The 19979-nt window shown below is 39.0% G+C and overlaps 2 protein-coding genes and 1 long non-coding RNA gene across 5 annotated transcripts; 1 reads left to right on the top strand and 2 right to left on the bottom strand.

Annotated features, from left to right (window-relative positions):
• Window positions 1-66: 66 nt before the first annotated feature.
• Window positions 67-13109, top strand: LOC141912796 (deubiquitinating protein VCPIP1-like). Of its 3 annotated transcripts, none has more exons than XM_074804192.1 (17): window positions 67-174; window positions 1852-2722; window positions 3405-3533; window positions 3705-3835; window positions 4024-4135; window positions 4257-4466; window positions 4559-4646; window positions 5015-5158; window positions 5353-5486; window positions 6164-6324; window positions 8551-8697; window positions 9122-9223; window positions 9653-9905; window positions 10074-10205; window positions 10690-10883; window positions 10958-11581; window positions 12071-13109. In XM_074804192.1, exons 2-17 carry the CDS (start codon window positions 1876-1878, stop codon window positions 12326-12328), a joined length of 3666 nt encoding a protein of 1221 aa, XP_074660293.1. In that variant the 5' UTR covers window positions 67-174; window positions 1852-1875; the 3' UTR covers window positions 12329-13109. The 3 variants fall into 3 exon arrangements, with proteins under 3 accessions (XP_074660293.1, XP_074660296.1, XP_074660294.1); XM_074804195.1 differs by having other exon boundaries at window positions 82-174; window positions 1857-2722; XM_074804193.1 differs by lacking the exon at window positions 67-174 and adding an exon at window positions 1569-1598.
• A 1706-nt stretch (window positions 13110-14815) lies between these two features.
• Window positions 14816-15209, bottom strand: LOC141912797 (uncharacterized). Its single transcript, XR_012620198.1, has 3 exons — window positions 15188-15209; window positions 15003-15082; window positions 14816-14912 (listed from the first exon to the last, which is right to left on the bottom strand). It is a non-coding gene; the product is annotated as an uncharacterized LOC141912797 (long non-coding RNA).
• A 64-nt stretch (window positions 15210-15273) lies between these two features.
• LOC141912940 (aqualysin-1-like) lies at window positions 15274-19683 on the bottom strand. The gene is made up of 10 exons (XM_074804374.1): window positions 19635-19683; window positions 19391-19471; window positions 19114-19216; window positions 18545-18641; window positions 18403-18463; window positions 17855-17891; window positions 17588-17648; window positions 17375-17435; window positions 16144-16321; window positions 15274-15445 (listed from the first exon to the last, which is right to left on the bottom strand). The coding sequence occupies exons 1-10, from the start codon at window positions 19681-19683 to the stop codon at window positions 15274-15276; spliced, it is 900 nt and encodes a 299-aa protein (XP_074660475.1).
• Between the last annotated feature and the right edge of the window lie 296 nt (window positions 19684-19979).

Raw genomic sequence — 19979 nt, 5'->3', positions numbered from 1 at the left:
TTGTTTACAAGTTGATATTCAGCCAATCACTGGCCGCGTTACAACGGGCCAAATGCGGAAGTAAAAATATTGCGAAAAACCCATGAAGAAATTCTGAAACCTGAGAGAAGAAATGTCATTTGGAAGCTTTTGAAACAATAATTTTCTACCAATTTCGAAACAGTTTTTTTAAAGGTATGGGTGAAAACCTATGTTATTTGGTGTCAATAGCAAATAAATGCAAATAGTCCCAGTAGTACTACAGTAGCACTGTTTTTGAGCTGAATGAAAAGGAGGATGAGCTGGAGTGGAGACGGTGGAGGGGAGCGAGCAGCAGAGAGAGAGCAATGGCACAGGCACTTGAATTGAATATGACAGGCTTTGACCTTGTTGTTGTGTTGAAAATGATTGAATTTACCGTAATCTACGGTAAAAAATCACCACCAGCCAGGTTCGCCAACTTAATAATTAGGGCCTACGCTGTGGCTACTCGTACGGACCCGTACGGATTACTCTGGAGGCTATTCGTACGGAACTAGGATCTGTACGCTAATAACTGTCGCTGATTGGCCGATTAACTCCGCGCATGCGTACAGAGGTGCACGACTTAGAAAATTCAAGAAAAGTGTGGAGAATAGAGTTAGAGAAAAATAGCGGATCGAGCGAGACTCGAACCCGGGCTAGTAAATTACTAGCGCAGCATCATTCCACTAGACCACCGAGCTCGCTGACAGTCGGTCGAATGTTTTAACTACATATAGCCTCACCTTACCCTAACCCTATACCTTCCCGTACACATAATTCCAGAGTTATCCGACGGGTGCGTACGAATAGCCTACGGAATTATTCGTACGGGTCCGTATGAGTAGCCACTTCGTAATAATTATGCATCAGTTTTACCCACCCAGATCCGATGTGCGCCCCTCGTTTATCTGACTCCATACAGAAAGGCAGGAAACGCTGTTATATCTCCATAATGCTTAAGTCTGCATACAAGTATCGATGGCAGAGGGTGCATGCCACGCCATCTGGTGGTCATACTTACGGCAAATTTTTAAAAAAATCAATCTTGTTGCCAGCTTTAATCTTAAACGGTGCTAAAACATTGTCAATGTTTTCTAAAAATCATCTAAGATTGAAATTACGGGCGCCGTATTTCAGGATGAAAATTCACACCTCGGAACCAACTTTGAAAATCGTCGGCAGTGTTCGGCTGTGCGGATACTACTTGCAGTTAGATTTAAGCATTACAGAGATAGGAACGTTTTCTGTATTAAAGTATAGGTAGACGAGTGGCATGCGTTGCATCATGGAGAAATTTATTATAAAACACGGCAGATGATCGAAGTAGGAATAACATGTCACTGGTCACTAGTGATTCATTAGATATTTCTCCATTATCAAAGCTCATGTTCAAGTGCCTGTGGCAATGGCCTAGCAATGCGATGGCGATGAGGACGGGGGACAACTTAGTCTTGACTAGATGATGATGATTGGCACCGACTAGAGTCAGTCAGGAATGCTGTTGCAGCAGGAGAGTAATGCACCTCCAACCATCAAAACACTTACTTCACACTGATTAGGCCCAAGGCTGGTCACTGTCAAAAAAGGAGAAAAAAGTAGACAATCTTAAAATCTGTTTAATCGAATTCAAATACCCCTTAAAACTAGTCAACCATTCCCAACTGGCGGACAAAAGAGAATTGAAAAGTTACTTCATCCGTTAACTCCGACCGCTAGTCCAGCTCTGAATTCCGGAATGAGTAGGCCTATGCCTGTGAGCAAGTGTGAGGCCAGGAACAGTCTAAAGGGAAGGATTTAATAGACATTAATTGATATACGGTACAAACTAATTTTTGATTGTCTTTGTAGAGCAGATTGGTGATTGACATCGAGATGGGTCGCACTAAAGATAACTCAAAAATCATGTACGGGTTGTGTCCGGATGAACACTGCAAAACACGACTATATTTCCCCGTATGGGAACAGAGTATAGTGTGCACGAGTTGCGGTCAGAGACACGACCAATCAGCGATTAGAAACATTGAACAAATAACCAATCCAGAAGTGGCTCTCGGTAGCATGTTACGTAATATCCTACTCAGTAATACCAAACCGAAGAAAGGCGTCGAATCGGTGAAAGTTCTCGGATTGTCGAATTATCAGTGTAAACTTCTGTCTCCGTTCTTCACGACGTACGGCGTCGACAAACAGACGGGCACAGCGCGATTACTCCGCGAGATGGGTCAGGGCGAGATGTTCGATTGCGCCGTTCTCGGCAACCGGGCGTTCCAGATCGACGCCGAGCACGTGTCGACGGTCGGGTTCGGGCGCGACGTCACGGCGAACGCGTACCTGAACGACATCCTCAACGAGATTCGTAAATACAACGACGACGACGATCGGCTGATACCGATCCACGCGGACAGCGACGGACACTGTCTCGTGCACGCGATATCGCGCGCGCTCGTCGGTCGCGAGTTGTTCTGGCACCCGCTGCGCGAGAATCTCTTCTTCCACTTCAACGCGAGGATTCGCGACTACCGCGAATTGTTCCGCGATTTCATCGACGTCGACGAGTGGAAGACGATTATTAACGAGTGTAAACCAGATTTCCTGCCGTTGGACGGCGAACCGTTGGGATTGCGTAATATTCATATATTCGGACTGGCGAATGTACTGAAACGACCGATTATTCTGTTGGATTCGTTGCAAGGTTTGCGCAACTTCGGCGATTATTCGGGTAGGTGCTGATTTTTCAAATTTACCGTTCAGTTTAGAATTTTTAACTTTGTTTAAACGTTATTTTATGAAGAGATAGATTAGAAAAAACTCGTGGCTAGTCTGACTCGCGATTTAGAAGTAGCAGTTTGTCTTTTTCAAAGAATCAATTTGAGTAAACTGTTTTAGTTGGTCTTTTAAAACAAATATTCGAAACAGTTTATCGAAGAACAATGAATTCTTAATGGATTTACATGATAGGCTAGTAATGAATAAATGATAAACATACTGATACATAAAAAAAGAATGGAAGAATGTTTGAATGAACCGGAACCGAATTACCCAATTATGTACTTCGATTTAAACAAAAAACTTTTGTTAACTCGACCGCCGATCACACAACTATATCTGTACTTCGATATCAGATTTCAAAACCAAACCCCCTGTTTCACTCCCGGCAGATGTGGTTGGTCTGTAAGGGACACTCAATCAAAAAATCAAACGAAAATTACCAACCAAATAAATAACAGGGACAATCCCTATTTTAAGATAAAAAAAACATAGGTTAATTCTGTCTATTTGCTTATCTTTATTTGAGAAAAGGACAAGGTGTTTAGAATAAAATGTGTTGAATTCTACATACAAGAAACAGGACTAACAGAATCACGTAATGCAGATGTTGTCAATTCAGTTTTCTGCTTTAGGTTTATTTCTACCGGGTCTCGTTGAGCCGACCGAGTGTCAGGATAAAGACGGTGTATTGAATAAACCGCTGTGTATAGCGTGGAGTAGTCCTGGTCGTAATCATTATATTCCCCTGGTCGGAGTCAAAGGTAAATGGCATGATACGGGAATCAATTTCGTTTCAGTAAATCAAATTGAGTTCCAGGTTTAATGTAAAAAGTTCAAGCTCAAACTATTCAACTTTTTCAAACTGGTCTTGGGTTTTGACAAAGCTCTTTTGTATGACCATCCGATAATTTGTTTCGGAAATTTTTTTTCAGGCCGGCCTCCTCCAAAACTTCCGCAATGGATGTTACCGCAAGTTTGGGGTTTGTCCGGCGACCAGCTTACAAGATACGTACAATTTGACGGTGACAATAATTGCGTGATAGCTGGTGAAAAGAGTTTACAGGTTGAAACAGTTTTTCATTTATACGTATTTCACATAAAATGTGTCTGAAAATATTTCAATTCGTTACTGATTTAAATATGTACCAAATACCATTATAAAAATCATTTGCAAAAAGTGAATTTTTATGGTAGGCCTATATTTATGAATGAAATTGCAGGATTCGATGATCTGAATATTTATTTTAACAGGATAGGTATATACAGAAGTTAGTTCGAGCGATGGAAGATGTTTTCATGGAAACGCATAAAGTTCATCCAACTCTAGTCGCAGACGTGCATCAATATCTATTCAAGAGTTCAGGTTTGTTGTTTATAAAATACAACAATAACGAAATACCGGTAGCTGATATTAGAATAGAAAAATTAAATCCTCAAAATCATCTGCCTGTGATTGAATTTGATTGGAAATTTACATATTTTAGGAATAGTTTTCGCTAGTCCCGAAGATGTATTGGACGCGACGCAAAGGTCAGTGTCCGAAGGTCGTTTATACCGGTGTTTGACGTGCGGCGCCATCACCGAATTTCAAATCGACAAAAGTTGGCTCGTTCGCGACGGCCATCTTTACCAAACGGCGGTGAAAACTTTCACTAAACTCGACGTGAATAAAGTCTACACGTTTCCCGTTCAAGGTACGTTCACGATTCAAAAGCTTTGCGTGAATCATCGATATGCTATTTTCGCATGAAGTCGCGCATGTGTTCATCAATTGCTCCGTTTTAAGGTTTGGTTTGTAACTATAACCCGGATACCGATTGTTTGGAGCCTGAATTATCGAGGTGTAAATTGACTCGATGTGGATGGTGCCACGGGTAAGTGCAATACTTAAACTCAAAATTTTAACCCTTTCAGTGCTGATTAATCAATACCCAAAAGTGCTGGGGCCAGTTGCTCAAAAGTTGGTTAAAGATAACCGGCGGATAAATACCATAGAAACAATGATTTTTCAATTGTCACTATGTCAACTATCCACTGGTTAACTCTAACCAACTTTTGAGCAACTGGCCCCTGGATAATATTTGAAAATTTTAAAAAATTCCACCCATTGTGTTGAATAACCGGCATACCGCTTAAGTATGTCTATAAAAAAGGGTCAAGTCAATTCTAGTCAATCAAGCACCGAGGTTGAGATAATATTCGCCCCTATAATAAATATTTCTTGTTGGTATTTTGGTTATAGCCAAGAAGTTCGTCTGGTAAAACACGATGGTAGTGTACAGTATATTAATGGTGATTATACGTCCACCCCGGCGGTTGACACTAAATGTCAGTGTGGATTCAAACATTTCTGGGATGGAAATGAGTATGACAATCTACCTGAAAAGTAGGTATTAAAAAGTCCATGTATTTTCATTGCAAAGTTTTTTGAAAATGTTTGAATTGGTATAGGTCGTATAAGGAGGTACCCAGTGAGTGGGTCAGTAAATTTCCTGTAATGCTGCATCTATGAATTAAGATTTATAATTTCGAAATGAATAATAGATATTTCATCCAAAAAATGTATAATTGAATTTGTAGGCATCAAGTGAGTTTAGAATGGAACGGAGAGAAAGTAGAAGAGACAGTTTATTGGTGGCAGTTTGAATCGAATCCGTCATTGAATAGCAACGTGTTCGATATCGCTCAGAAACTCGTACAGAAACATTTTCCAGGTAAAATTCTCTCTCGAAAAAATCATCAGAGTAAATTCTGTACAACCCTTCAAATCCCCAAAAAAAAACTTCAAATTACAAAATTCGATTTTGAGGGTACAAAAACCCTCAAATTCAGGGGCTAGTTGCACAGCAGTGACTTAAGTCCAAAAGTGGTCTTAAATGTTGAGACTGGTCTTAGATTGTTAGATTGGCTATAGAACAAAGTTGGTCTTAGACTGGTCTTAAGTCTAAGCCATGACTATGCAACTGGCCCCTGAGGCTGGTTTTAAAGACTGGTATTATCTTTATTACCCCGGGGTTAACTCAATTGAAAATGATTTGAGTAAGCCTCTGGGTTAATAATGATAGTCTGTCTATATGATAGTCTAAGATGATAATAGTCTATAAACCGGCCCAAAGTTTTAGCCCTTGGCCCCTCAAATACCCCTCGAATTGTGAAAATGCCTTTCATAAAAAAATTTTTACATCATGTCAGTGAGTCTCTTTCTTCATTGCTTTGATTAATGTGTACATAATATTATTGGCATTTTATAACAGCATCGTCTAGGTCTATAGTAAACAAACATAGGAGATATCATTCCATCTGTCTCTGAAGACTGCAATTTCAGTTGTTTTGATTACGGTGACGAGCTTGAAATTTTTCTATATTGTTTTCCTTCTATATGCTTAAAAAGGTGAATTCGGTAGTGAACGACTCGTACAGAAAGTGGTCGATATCTTATTGTTGAAAACGGCGTCTAAAGATGACGGTACAAATCGACGAGTGTCTCATCCGTTACCGAACGATGACTGGAAAAAAGATGAAGCCATGAAAACTATTCTCACCGGTGCCAAGGTATGTAATGAATACGTGTTTTATTTCTGAACATATCGATCACTAGTGCATGATGCAAAACCATTAAAAGAAAGCGTGAAAAAATAGAATTTTGATCAGATAAGAGGACTTTCGTTGGAATCTGTTTTAATTTTAAAGTCATAGTTATAAATTTACTCTTTAATACCAATTTAATGGAAAACGCTGTTGAACATTGTATCAGTGGAAAGGGCGCTATAGAAATTTGATTACTATCACTATCACAAATCTACTCTACAGATTCACCTGTAGTGCGATAACTTGTAATATTTATGGGTAAAAACTCTTTCATTCATTGAATGGTATTTGATCTGTTGTAAACATTTTTGATCATTTGATGTCGTCGGGAGATTTAGGAGGTGGCTATGTTTGTAGCTTTTTCGTAATGAATGGTCACCAAACGTTCTGGATTGTTTCCAAACTATATTGATTATCATGATTAGTTTCATGCCATCCACTCATCCATGCCTTCTGCATGGGAATTGTTGACGAGTCTGCGTTCATGGACACGCAGGTGTCATCTGACCTTTTCATCATTTAATTAGATTAATGAAGAAGCGTGTCAATATTAGTATGGTGGTGGGGGGGATGGGTGGTGATGTTTTCATGTTTTTTACCGGTGATCATGTAAGCCGTGTGTAGGCGTTATTTTCTTCTTAAATGATTAACGATCTTTGACGGAAAGTCATAGTAAACACACATCATCTTCGGATTACATCACGCTCACAGGTTCTGGACGTACGGAGTTGCAGATGCTTACGCATACCATGCATTAAATACAAGGTATACATAAAACCAATGATATTAGGATAGGGGAATAAATGAAATGAATGATATTAGGTGTAGAAATAGATAGAACGTCACTTCATTGCGGATATTGACAATTGACATGCTAAAATCATTGTTATCAGATTGAAAGTTTCTTCTTTCAATAAACAGATATAGTTGTTACTGTTACTAGGCGATAATAGTGTCACTTTATCCACTCGTTGAGGATATTGATAAGACTCATTAGTAAGATTATTGCCTTCGCAAACAAATTGATAAATAATTTCTGTCTTGTTGAGGAAGAGGCATGTCAATATTTTTTCAGTCTCTTCTGAATGTTTCGTATTCAATATGTATTGATAACCGAGGATTTTGTGATTAAAACCTTCTGGGACCGTCTTAATAATGGTTATATAAAGTGAATCAGTTGTGGATCACAATATCCGTGATAAAACGATAAGAGTAGAATCCCAGAATCAATGAATTGACGGCTAAAAGTTTTATTATAAAATTAAAGAAATATTTCGTGTGGTCAGACGAGAAGATACACAATATCCGTGTATGATGATGACGAGAGAAATCCCACAATAACGAAGCCAAGATTGAAAAATTCTCAGTACGCCTGATGATGGCTAACAGTTAGCCGAAACATCGCTCCTCAAATATAATCATTCTGATATAGAATTTTTCAATCTTGGCTTCATTATTGTGGGATTTCTCTTGTCATTTCATGTGGTTGCTACCACCCTTCTTCAATCTAAAAACCCTTCATTTTAGACTGAAGAAGGGTGGTAGCAACCACACGAAATATTTCTAATATTTCAATAAACTTTTTAGCTATCAATTTATTTATTGTGGGATTTTACTTTTACATAAGGTTTGGATATACGTTCAACTCAAATGTGTTGATATAGTTTAAATCGAATTCTGCAAATGTCTGAATGCAATAAATCCGTCTGCCATTTGAATAGCTGTTTACGCACATCAAATCGTATTAACGTATCTTTAAGTCATTGATGAAATTCTGTTTTCCAAGGAAATACTAATAACATTCGTGACTTGTTTGCGTTCGGTTTCATTAACTGCGTAATGAAGCTATTCACAATTCATTATCACCTCCACGAGAGCCGGCATTCGTTGTAACCATGGTTACAAATCATATTATCGTTGGCGGGTCTGATTGTTGTGACTGGAAAGATGATTAGATTGTTGAATAGTTGTTGTTGACAGGAAAGTAACAGCGATCTGCTGCAGACACTACCTGAGATATTTTCATGAATTATCATTAAAAGTACGGATAATTAAAGAAGATTTCTAATTTTGAGAATGATTATATTCTTGCCCACCGCGAGGGTTTTTAATCATGTTAGTGTTGAAATGCCATCAGGTTGTCTGTGGATGAGAGAAAATTAAGATTTTTTTTTTTTCATTCTCTCGTAGAAGAAAACGTTGCATAAAGAAGAACTATCGATGAGCGATGCGGAAAGATTAGTCAAACGTAAAGTCGAAGTTCACGCGACGTTGAATCAAAAACGTAAAACTGCAGAACTCGCGAAACAAGATAAAATTCGACCAACTTCACCGAAGGTAAAGCTCTAGTCTTGCACCCATTAGCCAGTTTTGGCTCTAGTTCTTAATTTGTACCCACCCACATCGTCAGATTTGTTAGACCTGAGTTGTTTGCTAGATTTGACTGGAAGTGGAAATTAGTTCATCAGCAATTGATACCTAGCAGTAAGAGTCAGTCTTGACTCAAAACTCAAACCAGGATGGAACCAGGGTGGGCGGTTCTGTTATACTTTCTAGACGAGTTCATAAATGAGTCTAGATCTACTAGAGTTGTGGAAATATAAGTTCATCTGCAATTGAAACTTAGCAGTTTGGGTCAGATCAGATTTGATACAAAACTATGGAACTGGGTCGTTGAGTTAGAATTCATATTTTCTGGTATATTTTCGAATGATTTCATAAATGATTCGCATTGATTTTAACTGTTTATGTTCTCACACAGATGAAGGAAGGGACGATATCTCAGCCGCCGACTAAAGTGACACCTATTGTCAGAGATCCAAGTGAAAAACGCATTCGTATTCAAACATCAGACGGTCGACAGGTGAGACTCGACAAACTCGAGTGTGGCTAGAATTCAAACGGAAGAGGCTGGCACCTGATGGTTTCAGATCGTTCAGTCGTTGCACCTCTATAATTAGCATCTACCGTAATTTTGGCCTGGGTTGAGTTTTCATGGAAGAATGAATTGGAAATAATGGTTTAAGGCTAAAAGGAAATGATGATACCTTGTTTCTCCTAATCGGCTGGTCATTTTGTAAACTGCAATAGAATTACTAATCAGTTCCTTTCTATAGCTGTCAGGTTTGTAATGGTTTGTTAAATCATGATTTAAAAAAAAGTGATGTACAACTTATAGGCTCAGCAGAAATGAGAAACAAGGTATCAATTTTTTTACCCTAAATTGCTTATATCAGTTCCTTCATGTTTTCTATTCCAAGTTTCGATGTATTTTCTATCTTGTCGTTTTCAGGTAATGTTGTCATTAGACGTTGATTTAACGTATTCGATGCTTCAAGAACGAATTACTAAAGAATTGAACATTCCGGCCGAGAATCAGCGAGTTCGTTACGGATTTCCGCCACAGGATCTGACGCCGCCGACGTCGGACGACGAAAGCAAACCACTTGCGTTGAAACACGGCGATAAGATTCTCGTCGAGATAAAAAAAGTGCCGGCACCGACGCGTAGCTTGAAAATGGAACAAGATTTAGCCGTAGATACCGGTGAGCTGTAGCTAATGATAAATCCTTGAATACCTGTAACGTGCTTTATGAATCGATGTTTCTGCTTACTGACTGTTTATGATATTATTAGATGTTATTTAGATGTCATAGTTTGCGATGTTCCCTGCTGTACGTGTATATACCGGTTAGTGTGTATTTGTTGTTTAGGTTTAAACCCGTCGACTCTGCGGAAACCGATCGCTCCTGCGCGTCACTCGTGGGGTATGTTCGAACCGGACGCCCACAGTCATACAGCCGACCAACTATTAGATGGCCTCGATCGGTTGGCTAATGTGCGAGGTTTGTATATTTGTTAAACCCGTCTGTCTCATACCACCAGTCTTCTATCGCTTATAGAAATCCTATAATGTTCACTTTCCCTGAGAAATACCCCATTGATTACTGATTGAGTTTTGCACAAAATATGAAAGTTGTTACTGAGGGTCTTACCCTCTTTGATTACTCATTGATTTGAACAAAAATTTGAAAGATGTTACTGAGGTTCCCTCCCCCTTGGTTACTGCTTGCTTTGAACAGAAATTTGAAAGTTGTGTCTTACCCACTCGACTACTGACTGTTTTGAGTAGAATTATGAAAGATGTTACTGAGGGTCTTTTCCCCTTTGATTACTGTCTATTTTGAAGAATATTTTCATTCAATTTTGAACGGAATGTTACTAAAAGCATTTCATTGTACTATTGTACTTTATAGAAGTTGGCAGGTAGCCTTAGAGACAAATTGTAGTTTTCGTAAAAGATGTGAATGTTTTTTTGTATTTCATAAGGAACTACAGACAGTATTGATATGAGTATCAAATCATTAGAATTGTTATCGACTCTCGCTGGACGCGATCTGTGGACTCACGTACAAGGCATGCCGCATCTGTTCTCAGTCGGTGGACCGTTTTACCAACAAGTCGAACGCGACCTCGGACTAGCAGACGGCAAACACTGTACCCTCCCTACTCTACCTGGAAAGGTGAATATGCTACCAGAAATTTCGATTTAATTTTCGAATTTGCGTTCACATGTTCTTTGTTCGATATCGCACAGGTTTTCCGATTTAATAAAACGGATGAGAGATTGGAGCTGTGTCTCGAGCCGCACGGACATTTCCCGGTCGAACCCGGCATCGAGGATAAAGTGTTAAAAGGCCGTTTATTGACGGAAGCTGCTCAGAGATATATTACAGCGAGTCACAGCGACGAACATATTCATACGCTCGCCAGTGGCAGCTCCGGCGTGTCGCAACATCACCACGTTCCGTTCTCGGGTCAAGGTCATTCGATGACCGAGGATACTCGAATGCCGCAGGATTTGCTGCCGCGTAACGAGTTGAAATCTCGCGGCGGCGGCGCGGGTGTGGCCGGTCGATTCCACGAGCTGGCGCATCAATTCCACCCGGACGCGATTGTTGAGGATCCGGAGGAAGTGATGGACGTGGAACCGGCGACGCACGATCGCACGTTAGAGGAAGTACGCACGAGTCACGTGGATAAGTCTACGACGCGTCACGGCGCGTTTAAACGCGTCGGTCCCGGTTATACAGTACTAGACGAGGACAGCTCATCTGCGGCGACTGCGGCGAATACGACTAACAGCCACGCGGAGATGTTAAAGCTGTTCGCTCAGAGTATCGACGAGACTATACAGGAAGAGGAAGAGGAACAAGATCAGGTATTTCGGGCTCCGGTTTCATGAGACTAATTATTACAACCACTGAGTCGCGGCCACTGCTACTTATTACTAATTAAGATTAGATCATGGGTAGGGAGTTCGGATAGTTAGAAATCCTTAGTAGCGATAGTGTCAGATCAATTTTCTTCGCGTTGTGAGTTTGTATTTGAGGCTCAAAACAGTGGGAATGAAAACCAGGCGCGTTGGAAGCAATGTTTTATTGCTGCGGCGAAATGCCGATTTTGGACAGATTCTTAATATTGCCGCGGCGAATAGACTTAATTTCTTCAAAAACGTGGTATCCAAGGAAAAAAAAACGTCATTCAGTAAATTATTGCCGCTCGCCGCTGCAGTCGGTGCACTTCCAATGCCACTGAAAACAACTGGGTCCGCGGAAATAGCGAATAGCTAATGAATAACAAGAATTCAGAGACTATGAGAAATTATGTTGTAATACAATTGATTGATGTTGATGCTTATGTTTTCTAGATGGACAGTCAGTCTGATCAGATCAATAACAATACACTAGACACTGCTGCTGCTGTAGCCGCGAACATGCCGTCTCGCGAATCTCCCGTTCAAATTGTGATCACATCACCGACGGCGTCGGAGCCACCGATCGACGATGACGAAGCAGAACAGGACAACGTCGTTGATTCGCAAATCAGTACGACAGAAGGCGCCACCGCCGGTCGTGCGAGCAGCGATGAAACGATCGTAACGAAACAACAAATGGATTGTACGTAGCAATACGTACGAACACTGGACAGTGTTTCGATAACTCTTCTCGCCACTCGGTGTTTGTTTTCCTCAATCCTGACTTAACCGTTTTTTCCCCACGTACGATGCCTTGACTACAAGTCAAGTTTGAGCTAAGTTTTACAGTTGTGAATTCGAATTGACACTCTAGTGTTAGATTTACCTTCAACGTTGATTTTCAACTCATAACTGTGGAACTGGTCGCAATCCAGAACAATTTTGTCTGTATACTTTGTATGCAATTTATAATACATGACGATGCTATATAATTGAGATTTATGCATTGAACGTTTCCAATGTGCGAGTATTCCAGTGCTAGAAACTTTATGTTGAATATAAGAGAAATTTCAGTTGAAAATGAAAATGTATTGTTTGTACAGATTGCACGTAAAACGTCGAAGTGTTAGGTATATATTGAATCTGGGAGTCTGAGGTGGTAATGCTCGCTAAATAACAGAAGTGTGTGGCATACATTCTAAATCAATGGAATTCGATTCAGAATTCATTCGTTTTTTCTGAAAAGTATAAAACTGTTGTAATACGGTAGAGCTCGCTTAATTCAGATGAAGTATCTGGTCCATTTAACCTGGAACCACGTGAACTATCATTATTGAATTCGTAATTAAGATTTGACTTAATTCAGAGAAATCTGCACAGTCCCTAGCCATCTGGATTAAACAAGTTCTACTGTATTTCGTATTTGCAGTCTGAAACATGTTTTTTCTTTGCGTAGTTTAATTCTTTGTTGGAAAAAAATGTGACATTACTCAATGTGTATTATATATATATATATATATATATATATATATATATATATATATATATATATATATATATATATATATATATATATATATATATATATATATATATATATATATATATATATATATATATATATATATGCTTCTAAAGCATATTTGTTTGTTTGTTAGTTTGTTTGTTTGTTTCTACGAAAAACGCCAGAACGAAATACTCGGAAAAATCAACCACACTTGTAAATTGAACACATGATTAAACAGCAGGGGCTGCTGTTGCTCGCGAATTGGTTAGAGTTAACCAGTGGATAGTTGACTGACGATTTAAACCAACTTTTGAGCAACTGGCTCCTGCTATCATTCTCACCAGTTGCTACTACCGAATTATCTCATTTTAGTTGACTACTCATTATGGTAATGGTAGCAGAACTGTAAGAATGTGTTCTGTTGCCTGCATTTCGATGATGAAAAACTACAGTGGAACCTCGTTACGACAAACTTCGGCGGACCAGAAAATATGTTCGTCATAACCGATATTTCATTTTATCCAGTATGAAATGATTGAAATTTTTCTATTTGGGACAAAATTCTAGGTTTGTAATAATCGATCAATTGTTGTATGCGAGTTCGTTATAACGAGGTTCTTAGATTATTTCACCCTGAAATACGTAACGTGGGGTAAATTGACTGAACATTAAGTACCTTCATAAAGAAATACTTTCATCGTTCAGTTCATGTTCGAAATGACGTAAAATCATCACTTGGCATCATAGATATTTTTCAAATGAGCCCCAACTTTTCGAGTCGGAACTATTGAGTTCATGTAAGTCAGTTGATTGAAATGATGTTGATAGCTGTGTTTTATTTTTGACTGTTAAGAATTTAGAGCTGGATTACTTTATTTTGTATGATGTCACGATAATGAACTGAATATATGATAATATATTGCTGCAACAAACTATAAGCTTCAACTCGCATTGTCGTGTTATTTGTAAGTGACGAACACGACTGTATGGAAAGAGAATTGAGTTCATTCTTTACCAGCATCAGTGGAATAACAGAAGGTATTCTCCTACTGTTGAAGTTTAGCTTCCCGTCTGGCTATACATGAAGTATTCACAATAGAAAACACAAGGCTGTGGTTCATCTGGACCCAGTTGCTCGAAAGTGGATAATTACCATAGTAACGATGAACTTTTAATTGTCACTATCTCAACTTTCCACGGGTTAACTCTAACCAACCTTTGAGCAACTGGCCCCAGAATGATAGAAAGCTTGACGCCTAGCGGATTTCTGTATTCATGTAAATTCATGGTTATGAAGAGAAGGTACGTAGGACCAGGACGAACGAAAGACTGTTGTAATTCCTCTGCTGATAAGTAAGTTTTTCAATCCTTATTCTTGTAAGGCTAGAAAATTCATACCTTGCTTCTTTTTTCTGCTGCGCTAATGAAAGTTGATTCGACCGGACCCCGAGCTAACCGTAACAGTTGTAGAAAATGAACTCAGATTACAAATTTTTATAGTTTACGAAATGAGCAGCCGATTAGGAGAAACAAGGTATCATTTTATTTTAGCCAGTTGGACGATCACGGGTAAAGGGGTGTTGTGAGGAAGGATCCAGGGACTGTCGTGAAGAGCAACATATTCAAACACGGTTTTATTTAGAGAAAATCTTTTATTTTGGAATTGCCGCAATCTTTAACTTCAGCAAATTTCAGCAAACTTCAGCAAATTCTCTTCAGGCTGACTCGCAGTCGTTGAATGCCAATAAATTCGGTTTATCTGCCGGTATGGATTCGAGAGTTGTGGCGCTGAAATTTAAAGATTTAGAATTTGAAAAAAATGGAAAATAGGAAAAGCGATGAAATTGATAAAATTTGGCTAAGATAGTTGATATTTACGTGGTTTTCAGCCATTCTTTCGCGTCGTCCTGTGAAACCGATCCCGAAATCGCTCCCATGTATTTTGCGAGTATACCCACCTGTGAGGAAGCATTTTTGTAGCGTCAATTTTAAGTGAATATTCTGAAAAAACATCAGACAATACTCGTCGTGAAAACGATTAGGTTGACGGGTATAATACTTACGACATGCGGCGAAGACATGGATGTTCCTAAAACAACGACAATAAGACAATCAACAACAGTAATTTGAGTGTTATTTCATCTCGGTTCTATTCCTCCCCGAGAAATTTTACATACATACCGTCCCAAAAGCTAGAATGGTCGTCAGCAACATTGGATGCTGAAGGGATGTCTAATCCGGGAGCCAGTATTGTAACGCACGATCCATAGTTGGTGAAACGGCATAGAGTATCGTTAATATCGCTGCAACCGACGCTTATTCTAGAAAGAAGAGCTCCGTATGATTCATCGTTTTAGTTGTTTCTCGTTCCCAACAGTCACATTTTGTTAAATTGGGATTTTCTAAAACTTGATGCCAGGTGGTTATTGATTTAAACTTTTTAGTTTTTGGGTATCAGTTTGATATTTTTTATTTTTGCACAAGGTCTCAGGGCAACTTGACATTTTTAGGACATTCTATTATACACTGCCTATACTCCGGTATAGTTGGTTTGATATATTTCGGATTTTCAGAGAATGTACGTACATATCCGGGGCGCTCGCCGGTGAATATGAACAAGCGTCCATCTTCTCGTTTCCAGCCGCTCCTACGACAACGATGCCGGCATTAATCGCTTTTCTTACCGAATTATCTAAAATCTTAGATTGCGGGCCTCCCACTGATAAACTGAGATAAAACGAAAGAAAAAAATATCCTGACCAAGAATGGTGGATCATAAACACTTTCTATTTAAACTAAGATTTTGTCAGTTAGCTTCGCCGGCCAATTTGGACCATCGGTGATATACCGGGTTCTGGAGCCCAGTTTCACGAAAAAGTTTAACTAAAATATTTGGTGTAATTGCTATTGGTTACTACATGTTTTCAATGAGGACAGCAATTCAAACCGTTTTAGGCTTAAGAGAAGGATGAAGAAATAGTAAAATTTGATAATAGGAAATCCTTTCCGCGTATATTACTTAATAATTGACTTCTGTACGTTTGGGTTGTTTCGCTGTTTTTCTCTGTGGTTTCTGATCGCCCATCCTATACCGGATACAACCGATATCGTTGAACCGATACCATCGGCGGCCAGCACTTTCACAGCAATCCCGTTCGCGTTTTTCGCGACACCGAAAAATCTACCCAAAGCTATACCTGATAAATGAACGATCGGAAATCAATCAGAAAAATGATTCGTGCAAGAAATAAGCTACTTATTTCACAAAATAGGCCTATAATATGTATGAAATAAGCAAGCGTTACGGGGGTATGCAGAAAAAGGCGAGGAATCCCGCAATATTTAAGCAAAAAAATGCAAGTTCTTGAATAGAAATGTATATATATATTTGAGCGACGTTTCGGCTAAAAGCTTTTAGCCATCATCATCAGGCGTACTGAATCAGAATGGATTGACAAGATATTTATACAGAAATGTAACAAAGGAACTAAGTGAATGATTAAAAGTTGAATACACAGATTAAAGTTATTAAAAACGAAGACCGGAAAACAATAGTAGTAAAGCACAGAGAAAGTAATTGAAATTATATTTTTAATTTAGTTGTATTAGTTAATTGGATTATTTATTGATTATGAACCTGAAATGTGTGAAATATCAAACATATGATAAGTTTTCGAAATAGTTTTTCATCAAAAGTAATTGTAAACAAGATAGGTGACAACGTGACTCAAGTGCGTAGGAAATGATTCTTGCGAAAGAGGTATTTTCGTCGTTCTTAAGGCTGGCTTTCGCGAGCGTTTTTGGGGGCAGAGCTGGAAACCGCCGCGGCAAACATTTTCACGACCGCCTTTCCAGCCAGTAATTTCCTGCTCGGGGCCCAATGTTTAGGCGTTTTGACGAGCGGTTTCCTGCAACAGCTGGAAAAGCAAGCTGGAAACGGATTGTACGTAAACCAGTGTAGATACTGAGAAACTCAGATCAGAAAACTTTGGCGTTTCGGAACGCTTTGTATTTTTTTAAAATTCCTCACGTTCCTCGTTATGCTAGTAATGATAATGATTCAGCCAAAGTTCTTTGATGATGGCTAATAGTTTTTAGCCGAATCGTCGCTCAAATGTATATGTTTTTTTTTGCTGAATTATCGCGGGATTTCTCGCGTTTATTCATCATACACGGATATTGTGTATCGACTCATGCCTGCATGATAGAGGTTTCGATCAATGAAACAAGTTGTTTGACAAGTTGTTTACCTGCCAAAGCGGTTCCGTGTCCGAAATAGTCATCAGGAGAATCATCGGCATAGTTTCTTCCCTTTAAAACACGATATCTTTAGATATTAGAAACATAATAGAAATAGAAAGATATTAGAAACTGAGCCTGAACTTCAATATATTTGAACGTGGAGTCAAATTGTAAATATGTGGACCGTGCTCGAACAAACATCTATTTTGAGAAATCCCTACCTGTTGTATCCGAGTGACACCATCTTGTCCCTTGAACTCGTCGTGGCTGGCACGAATCCCTCTTAAAATATTATTAGAAAAAACTAAATCTCTATACACAAACATTAGCATAGATAACTACGAAAGCGTGTTCGCGAATAATATTCGATATGATTTTTAATCGTATAAAGGAGATAATCAAGCAGATGTACATAAGGGGGAGTGGTCTCTCGGACTCATTCATCCTTTCTGTTTGGAATTATTGCCGACTAATACATTTCAACTTACGAATCGATGATGTAAATATCAACATCTGTTCCGATATCTGTAGACAAAAAGTAATAAACTCAATTGAAAAAAAGAAATTTATTGATTTACTACTTGCATAAATGTATCGTCCCATTCATATCACCGGTTTTGATATTGGGTCTGTTGCTGAGAAGTTAGTGTGAGTTAAGCAGTTGATAGTTGACATAGAAAGTTCGTTATGGTATTTATCCACCGGTTATCTTTAACCAACTTTTCAGCAACTGCAGCTCGTGTTTAGATGATAGCCGCGGTCACATTTGGCTCGTGCCTAATTAGAGAGTGCGCTCACACGCAAACCACTCACTCGATACTAAAAAATGCTCAAACAAAGCGAAGCGGGATCAATTCCGGTACCAGTCGCAAATGAAAGCAATCATTTGTCTCGTGTTAGAATTTGGCTCGAGCCTGGTCCGACGCTCGTGTGATCGCGGCTATCATTTCAATAACATGCTCAAGAGGGAACGAACCCTGTGATACGGTTACTGTGATTTTCATAACATTTTTGTAATAAAGCGCATGTAACGTACTTTCTGAATAATTGTAGTATCCTTGTATATCCAGATCCCGTTTCGATATCCTTTCCAACCCCTGGAAATTTTCAAAGCAGTTTGCGAATTTTACTTTAAACGTTTATAAAGAGTAACAGAACGTTTACAAGATTGCACGTACCCACGGCGCGTTTGACTGTGTTTTGCAAGAAAATCCAGTCGCCTTGAATTCCTGAACTTCTTCAACGTAGAAATCCTTACGATTTTTGTTTTTTAACCTTCATTAAATTTAAGTCAGTACAAGTGTGAATATTAAGGCACGATCGAAAATAACTTTGTTTTTTTCGAGGATTGCAGGCCCGTACCCCATAGGGGCTGCGTTTGGTGCAAACACACCTCCCCACAAGATCCTGAGTTCCACTGTCAAAGAAAACTTATTGGATTACGCATTATAATGCGTAATCCAATAAATTGAAAGTCACTGAAACACTATAGTGTTTCAGCGACTTTATCATATGAAATATTTACTAATATTTGCTGGAACTGTCTCTAAAACGCTTCAAATTTGCAAAAGTTTCATGGGGAGGCCCCCCCGCAGGGAGCTTGGCGCCTGCTATAGCGCTCGCTATTGCCGGCTCTGCCGTCAAATAAGTTTCGTCATATCTGAATATACAGCCACCTAAAGTAGACTCTGCGAACGGGCCTGAGAGCTAAGCAATCACGAGCAAATTTGGACGCATAGGTACTTACGATTTTGGCCCCTTCACCTCAAATACTTTCATATCATCAATATCCAATTTACGCGTTTCACATTTGTTCCCTCGGCACGACTCGTCATTTTTTATTTCATCCCCTTTCGTGATGATCGGAAAGGAAGACAAGGCGAAATTATTTCTAGTCGAATTAATTCAGATAACATTCATTCTATCGATGAATAGGAAGAATAATTCGAGTGTTCGTGCTTATTTTCAGCAGGTTTCTGGATAAAAACATCACGGAGATACTTTATCTATTTCGAATAACTTACCTGCGTCATCTGGAAGACCGTCGTCGATTTCAACAATAAAATGGCCAATGCCCTTATCATTCTTACCGAAGACCAGACCGACTTCAAAACGGTAGGAAACATTTCTTAGGAAATCATTTAATGCGAAGTCATAAACAATAGTATACAACAAGGAGTAGGTAAATGTGTCGGCGTGATTTACTGATAAATACACTTAAAACTAAAATATCTGCTTTCGAAGCGAACTGTCTTTCGAGTTACTTACCCGTAAATAAACATGCTACTAAAGCTACGATCAACAGGGAGTTGTTCATGATTGCCAGTTTTGAGTAAGATTGAATAAAAAAAGGAGCCGGGCTTTTATAGAAACTACATTATCACGAAACAATTAAACAGCGAAGATAAGGAAACGGCCAGCAGCGTAGTTTATGCAAATGGCTCATTTGACGTCCGAATAATCGAAAATTCGTGACACGAAGCAACGTTGTTATTATTTCTATTATCTTATAAAAATTTGAAAAACAACGGCTGTTTGAGAATCTTATTTCATTTCGAAATCCCCGCAGTCAAATATCAATGAGATCAGTTGAATAGATTGCATGTTATACCT

The sequence above is a fragment of the Tubulanus polymorphus genome, chromosome 11 (assembly GCF_964204645.1).
Source record: "Tubulanus polymorphus chromosome 11, tnTubPoly1.2, whole genome shotgun sequence".
NCBI classification, from domain to species: Eukaryota; Metazoa; Nemertea; class Palaeonemertea; order Tubulaniformes; family Tubulanidae; genus Tubulanus; species Tubulanus polymorphus.
The sequence above is the reverse complement of the archived record's forward strand: the minus strand, read 5'-3'. Positions and strand labels throughout refer to the sequence as shown.

Excerpts from the sequence above, each read along its gene's own strand:
- LOC141912940 (XM_074804374.1), bottom strand. The coding sequence starts at position 19,683 with ATGAACAACTCCCTGTTGATCGTAGCTTTAGTAGCATGTTTATTTACG. Across the intron at positions 19,217-19,390 it reads CGGTCTTCCAGATGACGCAG|GGGATGAAATAAAAAATGAC; the intron begins GTAAGTTATTCG and ends TCATCACGAAAG. Across the intron at positions 18,642-19,113 it reads GAGGTGAAGGGGCCAAAATC|GTTAAAAAACAAAAATCGTA; the intron begins GTAAGTACCTAT and ends AATTTAATGAAG.
- LOC141912796 (XM_074804192.1), top strand. The coding sequence starts at position 1,876 with ATGGGTCGCACTAAAGATAACTCAAAAATCATGTACGGGTTGTGTCCG. Across the intron at positions 3,534-3,704 it reads TCCCCTGGTCGGAGTCAAAG|GCCGGCCTCCTCCAAAACTT; the intron begins GTAAATGGCATG and ends ATTTTTTTTCAG. Across the intron at positions 10,206-10,689 it reads TCGGTTGGCTAATGTGCGAG|GAACTACAGACAGTATTGAT; the intron begins GTTTGTATATTT and ends GTATTTCATAAG.